The sequence below is a fragment of the Perissodus microlepis genome, chromosome 6 (assembly GCF_051167445.1).
Source record: "Perissodus microlepis isolate ML-2025 ecotype Zambia chromosome 6, ASM5116744v1, whole genome shotgun sequence".
Classification (NCBI taxonomy): Eukaryota; Metazoa; Chordata; class Actinopteri; order Cichliformes; family Cichlidae; genus Perissodus; species Perissodus microlepis.
The window spans coordinates 7,420,212-7,434,502 of NC_140466.1; the positions used below are offsets into that span (position 1 = coordinate 7,420,212).

The following is a 14,291-nucleotide window of genomic DNA, read 5'->3' on the forward strand; positions in this document are numbered from 1 at the left end:
GGCAGAGATTTAAGATTATTTATTTGAAAATCAAAATAAAACTATTTTTATAAATAAATGAGACATTAATCAGGATAAGGTAAGAATTTTTATGAATTTTGGCAAGTACCTTTTCACTTCGTGCAGAACCAGGAGGTTCCTTATCTAAAATCTCCATCCATTCATTCGTCCATCCATTTTCTTAATTACTCATCTAACTTGGGTTCTATCCCAGGGCTAAAGCAGACAACCACATACTCTCACACCCACACTTCCAGTTACCTAACCACTGCAATTTTACAAAAAATGCATGTCTTTTGAGTGTAAGAGGAAGGAAGACTATTTGGAGGCGACCCATCCAGGCATGAACAGAACATGCAAACAAAGAAAGAATCATGTACAGACCCCAGGAGATGGAACCAAGTGCTAACCACTGCATCACCGTGCCATCCTGGAGGTAAAACTGAGTTAACAAATTGTAAGAAATATGTCAAGCCAAGTATGGCGAACACTGCAAATGTAATTAGTTCCCAGAACTTAAAAATATTATGCAAAATCGTTTTCTTTTAAAGTACCGACTAAGTTAGGGCAACTCATTCATTGTAAGCATCTAATCACAATGAATGAGTCATAGCACAGCTAGTTTGACTCGGGCTTTTGAAATGCAAAACAGAACTCTCAAAAAGCTGCAGCTAACCAGGATGACACAGAGAAAACTGGTATAAATTTCAGTGTTAATGTAAACTTAAAACAAACCCATTTTCCAGCGTAGTGTCACTTAGTTCATTTAGTTCATGAGCGTTTTCACTCTCTCACTTAGCTTGGCTTACAATTAAATATTGGACACCTTCCAATGTGGTCTCGTCCTCCCTCATCCCTGCACTCTCTCGCCTATTATCTCGGTCTCTGTATCATTTGCTTTTATCTCAGTTCATCCCCTTTGGCATCATTCAATTTCCTCAAGCAATTTGCATTATGGAGTGGGGGGTGTCTAAATAAGCAGATCAATAGGCCATCAAACAGTCCTTAAGTGTGACACACACACAGATCTTGTGTCTCAGATTTCCACCTCTAACTAATAGCCTTGTTGTTTACTTTACAATGTGCTGTGTCATGAAGTTTTTGTGTAGGGTTGCCCTACAGGGCATTGGGACTCCCCAGAGAATCCATTTGCAGACTTTTGCAGTGCTGACTGAGGCTGGAGAGCACAAATACAATCACTCTTTTACAAACATTTTCTTTTCTTATTTTGTTTTGGCAGAATTGTTGAACGCTCAGAGGCATGAATACTTTTTCACCGAATATTATTCTTCCCCTTTAGTTTTGCTTCCCTGGAAAATTGTTGAAAATGTTTGTGACAAACCCACACCATTGCCCTATGAAGCCAAAAATAGAATTTCAGTTAAAGAAAATCTCCCATGTGAAATCTTTTGGTGACAGTCTTTTCTGTACTTTAATGGATGGGCTCTCCCATCATCCTGGGCGATGACCTTTGTCAGTTGACAGCGAGAGGTCAACAGAGGTTAAAGTAATAGGCAAGCTAAGAAAGGGGCCCCCGCCTAGTCATGCAGAAAGGAGCTGCCAGAGCTTTACACAGGAATAATGTGCGCACACATACACACACTTGGAGTTGCTCTCCATCCAACAGAGACAGCACTTCCTCGCTCCTGACCAAACAGACCTCGGCTATAGAGAGGCACAGACCCATGCAGAAATACAAATGTGATCGTAGTTTTTCCAACACAAACACACACTCATCAACTGGTTCTGAGTGATCTCTCCCTCTCCCCCTCCATCTCTTTCAGTGTTACACACTCTCCTGCTCAGTCCCTCTCATTCAGTCACAGGCGCACACAGTCGGGCTTCAGTGCGCAGATTACTGTGATGAGCTATGACAGGGCAAGAGGCGAGAGGGAAGCACAGTAAGAATGGGAGAAGAGGACAGAGTGACAAAATGAAGCGAGTACAGTGGTGGAAGCAATTAACACTTCTTATGAGAAGTACTGAACTCAATTTGTGCATTTATGTATGTGACACATAACAAATCAAGCTGATTATCAAAGTGTTTACTTTATTCTCTACAGTCCAACAGCTGAAAGCCTTGGTGCCTTGAAGACGGTATGATCTTCTCCATTAACTATGGCTTGAATGTTAATAATATACCATTTGGCCACACCTCGTATCTTGACAGTCCGCCGTCATGTCTGAGCTGGTAGCCGCTGGGGATTGTGGGTACTGAGCAGTGTGACTCTCCAGCAGCTCTGAAACACGAGACAGCCTGCCAGACATAACAGGCCTCTTTTCTTCAGTGAACACACACACTCGATGGAGTCGATGTCTGAATCACACACAATGATAGATGTGAATGCCTCTGAGATTCCTTTATTTGCCACAGAGGATCGGTAATGAACACATAGTGGCCTGTTTTTCTCTTAAGTAACTTCATTTTAACTATGTGATTATACCTCCGTAGTAGATAGTATAGATTACTCAGTATGATTTAGGCCTATGCTATTATAAATGTGCAGGTTAAGTGTTTTGGCAAAGTGCCCCGTGGGGTCAAAGGGCAGTACTGATAAGGTTAGCTCACTTTCAGCTCATTCAATGCAGAAAGAGAATTTTTGTTAGTGGAGAAAATGGCATTATTGTTTTTGACAAATTATTGTTTTCAATTACGTTTTCTTCTGTTGTCTGTGACGGACCACTTAGTCTAAGTCAAGGGTATTATGCTTGTGGCACACTCAGACTCCCTGCGGGCATCAGTGAAATATCAAATTATCTTTGGTCTTGGGAAAATCATAAGATTTGAAACATCACAATGTTACCCTGTGAAACACCATCACAGTGTTTTAAGATATTTTGCAGACAAATGTTACTTCTTTTTTAGTAAAAACACTATAAATCTAGACAAAATAAGAATTTTTTTTACATTATTTTGCATCATTTTTTTCCTTTAAAAGAAGAAAAGTATTAAACAATGACTATAGTTTTATACCCTGTTAGGTATACCACAATGCATACTTTCAATTCTGAAAATGCATATTATATCGCCATTTAGAAAACATGTTATTTGCTGTAGTTAGGGATCTTTACTAGTTACTTTCTCTTTTTATTTTCCTTCTTGTTAGCTATATAATTTAAACAGCTAAGACATCTTATCTCAGAAATAAGAACTCCAGAAAGCAGATAGACTTGTTTCTGTTTTGGGGGAAGTGCATTAATTCACTCTGGAGTCCTGGGTGTAAATATCCCCTTGCTAATACAGCTGACACAAAAGAAGTTAACTCAAAAGGAAAGAGCCTTGGCTTGGCTTCACGGGAGTGGGCGAAAAGCTTCCCATTGTGTATGCTTAAAGTCATGCTGGAGATATGTGTACATTGGTTTGCACACTGAGCGCTGGACAGAAGGGGAATTTAGGTAAGCTTTCTGTCATAACCAAATGGGGAAGGAGGAGCTTCACCTCATATCTACATCTGTCAGCTCTACATCTTTGGGTCAAAAGTTTTCCAAAATATTTTAGTTTCTCAGCAAGTTACAAGATTAGTCTCATATTATTTCTCCTCTGATATAGCACATCGTAACCAAGTGTAACCTGAAGTATTTACCTACAGAAACAGAAGGGAATGTCTGAATGTGTAACCACTTTGCTTCAATGTAAACAGTTTTTTTCTTAAGGTAAAACAGAATTAGTCTCACATTGTATTGCCAATTTCATTTACTGTCATTTGTAGTTATGCCTCTAAATGCCGTTTTTTTTATTCAGTTGAAGATAAAAGTGACACTTTTTTTCCCAGACATACTGAGGTTGTTACTCCATGGTTTGTCTTTTATGACGCAGTATAATAATAATATTCAGCTGGCTGTAAGGTATTTAAAATGAATGTAGTATAAAGTACTGCCCTCCAAATTTAACAAATTATCTATGTTAGTGTGCCACTATTTTGCCTAAGCCTTGTCCTTTCACCCATAGAGGTTAGGATACAGCAGCATGGTGTAATTTAAAACAAATTTACATTGAGTGGTTTTTACAGAGGCCATATGTTTACGTTTTTGCATGATTTACCTTTTTGCAGCTGTATTTTTTATTTCTTTTCAGTCAATAGGTCCTACAGAATCCTCATAACAAAGATATTGAGAAAATTAATTAACCAACAACTGCGTCCATAGCGTATTATATACAGTTTTGTGAAACTATATACAATTTATGTCCGAAACACAAGGGTCACTGCAAAATACTGAATCAATTCTGTGAAATATTTCTTGAAGATATTTTAATTACAATTTCAATAAAAGGTGTAATGGGCCCACAGGCAAACGTGAAACAAAGTAAGAATGATAAAATATTCAGAAAAACAAAACACATGCGTGAAACAGAATAAAATGTTAATTACATTCATTTAAATACAAAGATAATTTCAGTAAAATTCAAAATTCATTTATGATATAGGAAATGCATGCAAATCGGATATAATAATTTCTTTGGTGGCTTAGGCTGCTGGATATGCTTTTGTCAATAATAATAACAATAATAATAATAATAATGTAAACAATAAAATGATCTAAATTATATTGTTTTGGGCCTCCATCGGGCTATCATTAGCGTAGCCTGAGATTGATCTGTACAGGGTGTGTAACAACAGGTTTCGTGTCAGGCCTCTACAAAACCCACAGATGACTGAAAATAAATAATACTGAATCCGCTTATTTGTATGTGATATGTAACTACTCCCCTGCCACTGTAGTTGCAGTCTTAATCAACAGTTAAGGCCGCAGAGCCGTCTCCTCCATCTAAACCACCTTAAATGCTTCAAAGTTGGCAACAGACCACTAAAAGTGTCTCTTTCACTGCAGGGAATTGTTAAAAGCATCATACGTCCCCTTCATACAGGCTGAAGTACTTGCTGGCGTTTGAGAAGCAGAGGTAAGGCGTGCTACTTCCCGGGTAGACCACGGGCAGAGGCACGGGCAGCAGGCATCTCCCCAGCAGGTTGCTCTCTTTGTACAAAGCCGGGAGTTGCCCCACCACCACAGGCTTTCCAGTCTCGGGGAAATCGCTAACTGGTCCCTCGATTTCGTTAGAAATTTGTCGTTTCAATTTATTCCTACGGTTCTGAAACCATATTTTTACTTGGGTCTCCGTGAGCTGCAACGAACTGGCAAGGCAGGCGCGCTCTGCGCTGCTCAGGTAACGTTTCATGTCAAAAGTAGACTCCAGCTGAAAAATCTGTCTCTTTGAAAAAATAGTGCGTGTTTTCTTTTTCGTTATCATTTTATTCTTCTTGCCTGGGCTCCCTCCTTTGTGGGGGTCTGTGGCTGCGGTGGGGGAGCTGCTGTCATCGCAGCTGCTGTCCCCGCTCTCGAAGCGCGCCTCCGTCACCTTCCTCTGATTCCCGCGGCTGATGACGACCGTTTCCGTTGATCCGCTACAGTCTGTGATTAACTCTGCAATAAAATGACACTTTGATTAACCCACTTTGGTCATTACTCAAACTCTGCTGTCACGTTAAACTGAATTATCGACGAGTGCGAGCTGTGCGTAAATATGAACACCGATAGAAATTGGTTCAAAGCTCTTACCACTGTCGTTGAGCCTGTCCGGGTCCTGTCTGGCTTGAGTTCCTTTCTCTTCGTGATGAAAACTGTCTTTACGCATCGCTGTGGCCAGTTCATCCTGCGATCCGGCGGAGTGACAAGTGTCACAGTTACTGCCGCTTGTCTTGAGGTTGAGGATGTTGTCGATAGTGAATTTTAGAGAGGCGGTCGGGCGACGTGGTGCTTCTGCTTTGTTCATATTCTCCAAGGCGCTCCAAGTCCTCTCTTGTTTACTTCCTCGAGTCTATTCGTCCTTAACTCTAAACCGGGACGTTAATCTCACCACTTCGTCTCGATACACCATAGCAGCAGTCACTGAGCAGAGCCTGCTGGGCTGGCTGTGCTCTGTACGCGTCGCTGCTACACACACAGGATGGAGCGCTGTGTTCTTGCTGATTGGCCCAAAGAAACGTTTAGCAGTGACCAATAACAGCGCAGGAATGGCAGGGAAAGTGGGGGGGGGGGGGGGGGGGGAGCTGGAAAGTGATGTTGTGCCTAGACCAACAACCCCCAGTCTTTTCTGACTCCCCCTCATCTTCATGCATCTGCTGCGAGGAAAATCGTCCGGAGCCCTGCAGGGATTCCCCAGCATAATCAAGCAGTTTAATTTCACTGTTTACAGCATATACAGTAGACTAGGTACGCTCTGACACAGTTTTTTTTATTGTAGTGTTCAATCCCCCTTTTTGTGAAGTGGGCCACACAACTACTTGAGTGTGATTTGCGTGCTCAGAGCGTTAAATATTTAAGTATTTGTCAGCTTAATATCAAATTTGACTGAAACGAGACTGGCTTAATGTAGCAGTACGTGTTTATCTGAGGAATTTGTTGACGCCCCCCCCAAAAAATGAATAAATAAATAAAATCTTCTTGAATTCGGATATTAGCTTTTTGTCTTTGCAAATCGTGGCCTTGATGCATTTTCTGTAGCTTTATATAGAATAGCATTTTTTAAGTAAAAGCAAAATTAATTAGAAACCAAAAACATACTTTGATTTAAATCACGCCACATTCACAAAATCGTGACTGTTTTCAGTGAGCCTCTGTATTTTGTAATTAAGGCCCATTTTATTGCTGATGGCTACATTTTTGTCATTAAAAACGCTCCAGATGTAGCTAATAATAAAGCTTCCCATTAGAGTTCACTTTGTAATAATTACGCTTTCTGTAATTTTATTACTTTTGCATATTTCATATATACTTTTTCATTTGCACCCTTTTAAATGGACCTAATTCACCTTCAGAAACTTATCTTAAGTTGTGAAAACACGTTTTTAGACGTGAATTTTTTTTCATCCATATTGATTACCTTACTTTCTCCAAAATGAACAGCAAAGTCTTCAGACAGCGTTTCAGTCAAATGTTTTGCTTGGCCGTAGTGCTCTTTTGTATACTCTCACTGCCTCTTTTGTGCATTGTTATTATTATTTATTGTAATTATATACATGTTAGTTAGTTCACTTTAATAAAGACACACAAGGGTTTATAGTATAGGCGATCATGCTAAGGTTTAGCCGGATGCTACAAAAGTTCAAAAACTGCATTAAACTTAACTTTGTTTCCGGAACACTTTAAGCTTTGTTCTTTGTTCCAAACACACTGATTCACTTCATTCTCTATATACATAGGTGTGCAATCCTTCATGATGATTGTTAGACTGGCAGAAGTAAAAGAAAAATGCAGTGTTTCTGTCACATATATGTTTACAAACAACACAAATGCTGATAGTTTGTGCTTGTTTTTTTTTTTATTTATTCATTAAGTGAAAAAGTGACAAAGATGGAAAAATGTGTGACTTTAAATACAAAAGTTTGCAAAAATAAGTGTGTATTTAAACATACAGTATTCATCTTCGGCCTCCGCTGCCCTGGAGGCCTTGCCATGCTTGACTGTATTAGGGGTTATGCTATGCAAGAGCAGCACTCTTGTCGGAGTTTATGCACCGACATATAAAGATGGTTCGCTACTTTGTGTCATATGGACTCTGCGGACTGTCTTTGAGTGCAGACAACCTTTTCGGCGGTGTTGGAGGTTATTGCACAATTAATAAAAACGAGGTGACTTTGTGTTATTAGCATACAGTTTGATAAGTCAGTCTTTACACCAGTCCTGTCATTTGCGATCTTAGCATGCTCATTGAGTGAGCAAACGTCGATAGAGGGTAGTTGATGGGGCTGGGGAAGCTTCCCACGGTTTGAGAAACGGGATGTCCGTTTAAGCTGAAACCCAGTGCTGGTGTGGGTCCTTCATGATACAGAATTGGGACCCTGACAATCCGCTGGGTAGAGTTTGGGATTTGTGCAGCCTCTAGATCAGCCGCCAGCTGCCTCTTCCATTTATTCCTCCGGTTTTGAAACCAGATTTTGACCTGAGTCTCTGTCAGGTGAAGAGATGCTGCCAAACCGGCCCTCTCTGAGCTGCTCAGGTAGCGCTTCACATCGAAAGTGGACTCCAGTTGAAATACCTGACTGCGACTGAACACGGTTCGGGTTTTCTTTTTCCTGGCGAAAGTTGCGTCAGATGAAGCGTCTTGTTCTGTACGTGCGTCAAAAACGTTTTGCGCGTCCTCCACGTCTTCCGTGAGGTTGCTGTCGCCCGTTTTCCTGTCAGGTTCGTCGCTGTCCTCAGTTATCGGCTCAGACACAGCCGGTGAAGCCCTGTCGCTGGTTGATAATGAGCAGCATGGATCTAGTGAACCTGTACTGTCTTTTGGACCTAAAGGGAGACAATGCAACAGAAGAACTTGCTTAAAAAAGACAATCAGACATTAAGATACACATTCTCCAAATACTCCGTTATCTTCAGTCAGATTTTTTAACTGGCTACACCGTCCTTCAAATTGTTTCTTATAGTAACTGGTTCATAGGATAATCTTCGAAGAGTCAAACTGTCGACACTCTTATTGTTGCACCAGAAAACAAAAATAAAAGTGACATTTTCACCTGTTTAAAAATCGTGTTTATTGTGTGTCGTAGTATACCCCTTGTCAAAAGTTTGGACAAGCATGGGCAAAGCTTAGGCGTTTTGACTGGATTGCATAACACATAATGCATTCGATTAAGCGGTTTCAGGCCCGATTATGATACTTATTATTATAAATATAAACAAGAGTCCAACAACATCTTCCCAAATATGCTAGTAAATACTAATTTAATGTGTGGCTGTTGGTATTGATATGGGACTTTCATTACATGTAAACACAGTATGGTGATATTGGAGTTTTAAAATAAGCGTATTTGGCTGTGAACACCAAAGGGTGGGGCACTTTGTTCTGAGGTTGCATATGAGTGTCACAAATCCACCGAATGTGCGTAAAAGCGTCATGTCGACTTTCCGTACTACTTCGTTTTTGTTTTGCTTTGTATTCTGGGTTTTTGTGCGTAATCCGTGTGCGTAATCTTCAAGCCGTATTATGGATCTCATGACAAGCAGCCATGCCGTCAGTAGAGAACGAATTTCAGACATGAAAACGTTAAGACTTGCATGTGTTTTCCAGCTCAAAAATGCCCCAGCTTTTTTCACCATTAAAAAAAGATGACTTTTAATACTCGTACTGTGGTCTATAGATAGGAGAGCTCGGTCAACTAAGGATGAGTAAACGGAGAACCATAGTTACAAGTGTGGGTGTCACACCTCACTCGCCTCAAGTTTGCTGATTTTATCTAGGTTATATTTAAAGAGCAGAGAAGTGACTCGTGACTTGCTTGTATTTTGGATGAGTCAATCATATATGGGACTGAAAACCTGACACCAAAGTACGGATCCACAAGACTCATTAGCGCATTCCGGAACACTTTCTGTATGTTTATCAAGCGAAACTATATTTTTAAAAGAACTATATGGAAAACTTACACCAATACATTTAATATATATATTATTGTAAGATCAATAGTTAAAAATGTCTTGTTGCGCTGCACACGGGCAAGTGAAAAGACCTTTAACTTATTTTAGGCACGAACTGTTTTCTAACTAATATTTAACATGTTCTCGTGGCTCGTGAAGCTGTTCTATACTTACTGTGTGGTGTTTCCAAAGCTCTAAAGTTGAACGCAGTCCCTTCGCGGTACCACTGCAACAGCGAGTCTCGGTATAGAGACCGAGCTAATGAGTTGACGTCGGGCACTGAGCCGCTTGTGTCGGTGTGATATGCGTTTAGTTGTCTTTCGGTGGAGATGTCCCCTCGACTTCTATCGGTCATCGACTCCTCTACATCCTGCCTCTTGCTCAGCAGATTCTCGATAAAAAACGACGACGCCCTCGATGAAGTGGGAGCCTGAGTGACCGTCAGTTTTTCCTGCATGATCTATCGACGTCGCGATGCTTTTACACAAGAAGCCGATGGATTCTCTTTTGATCGTGCCTCAACGCAATCTAAAGTCCAAGCAGTCATTTCCAGTGATGCTGCCTTTGCGCTGTGTTGGGACGTGTAGTCATGGCCGAGACTGCGATCCCTCGGTGCCCACAGGAGGAGAGCGAAATGGATAGAAGGAAGTAGCAGTATAGTGAAACGTCAAGTCAAACGATTAATGAGTCGAGGGCATCCAGCGATTGGACGAGCACAATAGCAAATGGGGGTTTCCAAGAAAAAGAGAATTACGGTCTCGTGCGTAATCCTCTGCTGCTACTCCGTGCGAGCGTGTGTGTGGGTTCACGTTAAGGGCCGTCCCCTCGAGGTCATCCAGACAAGAGAAGACCTCTGTTCTTGAAACAGCACTCTCTTTTTGGGCTCAATTAGGGTTCAAATCAAAATAAAGATCCGGCAGGGAAGCAGTCATCCTAGGGCCTCGACCTCCCTCCACTTAGTACAGAGAAGGATAACTTGTCAAATTCAAATAGATTCCCCCTTTATCCAATAACTGTACAAACAGATATTATATGCATATCGTTTAATTATTTTATAGGCCTATTACGCCGCCATATAATATCTGAAAAGTATTTTACAGCAGCTTGTAGATTCTAATGTTTCAGTTATCCCATTTATCCCAAATAAAATGATTTAGTGCTGCTCCGAATGGTAGAATTTTATTTTTTACCTCATTTTTCTACACATGAGTGCACTGAACCGTGCTAAACGGCACGAGACGCTGCACCTTGAAAATAAATGCTGTCAAAGGTTATCCAAACTTTCCGCAATGGCTCAGATATTCCTGATAATAAGCATGTTTATCTGAAGCTGTGCAATTCATGGCTTTATTAAGCCCTACTACACATGATTTTCCTTACAAGTTTTGGAGTTGATCTGCAAAGATTCAGGACATATCTAAATAAAGCTGTTTCAGCATTGGGTATCTGAGTTGTAGGTATATAAATTTAAATGAATAAAGGTAAATAATGGGCTGGTGTAATAGAAGTGGATTAGTTTGAATTTGCCATTTACAAAACAAAGTTCAGTGCTTTCAAGGATTGGACTTCATCTTGCAGATTAAGAAAGGCTCATCAGTATTGTATCATCTGAAACATATAAACGAGTGCTGACGGGCGTTTTTACCCTTTTCGTTAAAATGACAAGACATTTGAGCTTTTATTTCCCTCAATGGAGTCAGCGGTGTTGACCTTTAACTTCAGACCTCACTCTCTCTCTGTCTCTAAGTCTCTCTCACCCTCTCTCTCTCTCTTTCTTTGCCCCCCTTAAGGCAAGACTTGCCCTTTGACAGAGGATCGGCGGAACTGCTGCTCCTCAACCTAACACTAAGAGTAGACAACAGTAACGTGAACCGTGTGTCCAAGAGCTGATTCTTGCACCTGTCTTATAGCATGGAGTGGGCTACAAGCACTTCATATGTGGCTGATTTGATTTGTGTTTCACTGTCTTTCTCATGAGGTCACAAAGCACACTTCATTTCGTAGTCACGACTTGTAATTTTAAATTAGCCTCAGGTGCGTAAATTGTATGCGATTTAGTAAAAGAAATGTCAAAAATATTAGCAAAAGAAATTAATAATAGTATTTTATTACAGTGAAGAGAGAAAGCTAAAAAAAAATCTTACATTTTTTTAAAAATGATGTAATTGTGCAGTCATTTAAGTAGAAAGTTGGACTAGTTTATGTAGAAACCAGTTTATTGTTACATTGTTTTTGGTTTACATGTAAGTTCTGATGTTCATTTAGAAGTGTTTTTGTGCTTCATCGGGTAATAGGGCTTGTTTCTTAGGTAGTAGACGTATGAAGATGTTTATACTTGGAAGTGATCATGTTAAACAAATTCCTCAAATGCATGATAACGTCTTCATTTATCAGCTTATCTAATGACCGTGAATGTTAATATTCTCAGCTTCGTCAAACACACACACAGAATTCCCCTACACTTCTTATTAAAGCGGTCATTGTGTTTGTATAGTTTCATGTTTTTACCTCCGTCTACAACTATAATCCCACATTCTAGTAAGTATTTCATATGTTTCTTTAACTGTGTTGCTGTAAAAATGATGTATTTGACTTTGTCAAAACCCCACATCAGATCACGTTTCTCTGTGTACACCACGCCGTCTGAATGATGTGGCACCCCAGCCAGCACCCCTGCTCTGGGGGCCGACAGCCCAGACCTCGAGGCCCCTCTCTCACTTTACTTTCTCTCCTCTCTCTTTTCTCTCATCCTCCTCTGATCCTTATCCAGCTTGGCGTGCCCTTTGCTTTATAAGGCCTGCTGGCCTGCTCTGCAGCCCTACCACTCCAGCTCTGAAACACAGTTTCACCACACAAAATCATATCATCAGCATGTGCTTCAAGAGACAGCTGCATTAAATTGAGCATGTGTCTACATTTGGCGGTGGTGAGTGTTTTCCAGCCCTCAGTGCTGCCAGGCCAGTAAGCAGTGAACTAGAGTTACAGTGTGTGTTATTATTATCCAAAACAGAGGTCCTCTGTGTGATGGCTCTGAGGCTAAATTAAATGGTTTACGAAAAGCAAATTGACTGTGCATAACATACATTAAATGGTTTTTAAATTTTTGTCCAGACCAGTAAAAGCCTTCTCCAGTAGATTTATTGGCTGGTGTTATTATTGACATTATTCTTCTATTAAGCAATAAGATTATTTTTATTTTAACATCTGCTCAGATTTCTTTTCCATCCATGGATGGAATGAAGAGACATCAAAAAGGGAAATATAATATATTTATTAAAGATTTGCATGTTTTCTTTTGCATTTTCTATAAAACTCATGCTTGCTTCACATCACACAAACATCTGACACATATTAACCAGTTCTATTTCCTCAACAGCCTTCTGTTTTTAATTAACAACTGCCTTCATCTAACCATCTTTTTATTATTCCCTGTAGTGTGATTTTAAAGGCTATGGAGCCTACTGCCCTCAGTAACGGTTAGCAGTCAATGAAGAAGGAGATAGTTTGACCTAGTTCATTTATACTGAAGGCAGTGAGACAGCCAGGCAGAGACAGGGTATATCTGCTTTGGGGCATTTTCATAGCTGTTTACATTATGATGTCTTCATAGTGACTCAGTGAAGTATACTGACCTCAGCTGACTTTTATATGAGGTGGTTGCACCACCTCATATAAAAGTCAGCTGAGGTCAGCATGCACAAACACACGCTTGCATCAATATCAGCATACAGTACACACAGAGACACCTACATATATTTTGCATTTTCAATCTAAAGATATTTGTGCACAAAGAAATAACAGATAACAAAATAGTAATAAAGTTTATTAAACTGAACCACCAAGCCTTTATTCACACAGACCTACAGTCACCAGACACTTGACTTCAGTTTGTGGGGGAGCCCTCCAATGGTTAACAGAGAGAAGTGCACCTTAGTGTCATTTCACTTACACAAGTTATGCATCACCAGAGCACCATGAAAGGGTGAAAGTGCTTTCTAGCAGTAATTTTATAATCTGTTAAAATAGATTCATTATGCTGATCACTTAACGTTCTCCCCCAAGCTTTACATGCTGGATTTAATAAGCGAGGTGTCAAACAGATCATGTCACAAATTCAAAAGTGTTATAAAAGCAAAATTGACTCTCTGTCTCGTTGTAAAGCCGCGGTACTGTGATTCGTCTGCTTTCAGAATATTTAATGTTTTATCCTGTCTAATATGAGAGTGAAGTCTTTCATCTTTTCCCATTATGATCTCGCCTCTCCTCGGAGCATTCCACTCTTTATCATTCTAATCAAATCTCATTGCATACCTAGTTTCCTTAACAGGCGCGCCGACTAAGCCTCACTGTGCTAGCTCTGGCATTAATAATTCACTGTACATAATAAGTTGATGCTGCAGAGTTTGTTCTCATTGATATTAGCCGAGGTGAGCATTCTTGGCCAGACTGTGTGACGCCAGCAGACCAGCATTAAGTGGGCTTTAATTGCCCATAATCTCTGTTGTTCTCTTTCCTCTCTGTGGAAGTCAACAGCATATATCCTGACTGCCAGACCTTAGCAAGGCATTTTTAGCTCTGTATCAGCGTGGGCCTCGTAAAAGATTTTCAACTTCATACTCAAAGGACTTGAAATTATTTGGGGAGTTTAATACCCTCTCGTTTCAAGAGGGCACATACATAATTATACCCCAAACCAAAATGGGTTGGAACATAGTTTCTTGATTTAGTGCATTTGTGTCAGATGCCATTCAATTTAACAATACAGTTGGTTTTATATGCAGAAGACTACAAATCCAATCATTATCAGCCTAGATACAGGATAATTTTTTAATTAATTTTTTAGTGCAGGTTTCAGGCCTTTGTTATCTAGTTTAACA

At 40.2% G+C, this 14,291-nt stretch overlaps 2 protein-coding genes across 2 annotated transcripts; both read right to left on the reverse strand.

Moving 5' to 3' along the window:
* Positions 1-4,292: 4,292 nt before the first annotated feature.
* hmx4 (H6 family homeobox 4) lies at positions 4,293-5,897 on the reverse strand. The gene is made up of 2 exons (XM_084929955.1): positions 5,557-5,897; positions 4,293-5,421 (listed from the first exon to the last, which is right to left on the reverse strand). The coding sequence occupies exons 1-2, from the start codon at positions 5,768-5,770 to the stop codon at positions 4,847-4,849; spliced, it is 789 nt and encodes a 262-aa protein (XP_084786081.1). The 5' UTR covers positions 5,771-5,897; the 3' UTR covers positions 4,293-4,846.
* A 1,454-nt stretch (positions 5,898-7,351) lies between these two features.
* On the reverse strand, positions 7,352-10,091 carry hmx1 (H6 family homeobox 1). Its single transcript, XM_084929956.1, has 2 exons — positions 9,589-10,091; positions 7,352-8,286 (listed from the first exon to the last, which is right to left on the reverse strand). Exons 1-2 carry the CDS (start codon positions 9,869-9,871, stop codon positions 7,670-7,672), a joined length of 900 nt encoding a protein of 299 aa, XP_084786082.1. The 5' UTR covers positions 9,872-10,091; the 3' UTR covers positions 7,352-7,669.
* Positions 10,092-14,291: the final 4,200 nt, after the last annotated feature.

Bases quoted from the DNA above. Each gene is read 5' to 3' on its own strand.
- hmx1 (XM_084929956.1), bottom strand. From the start codon at position 9,871: ATGCAGGAAAAACTGACGGTCACTCAGGCTCCCACTTCATCGAGGGCG. The intron at 8,287-9,588 runs GTAAGTATAGAA...GTCTCCCTTTAG, and splicing joins AGCTTTGGAAACACCACACA to GTCCAAAAGACAGTACAGGT.
- hmx4 (XM_084929955.1), bottom strand. From the start codon at position 5,770: ATGAACAAAGCAGAAGCACCACGTCGCCCGACCGCCTCTCTAAAATTC. The intron at 5,422-5,556 runs GTAAGAGCTTTG...ATTTTATTGCAG, and splicing joins GGACAGGCTCAACGACAGTG to AGTTAATCACAGACTGTAGC.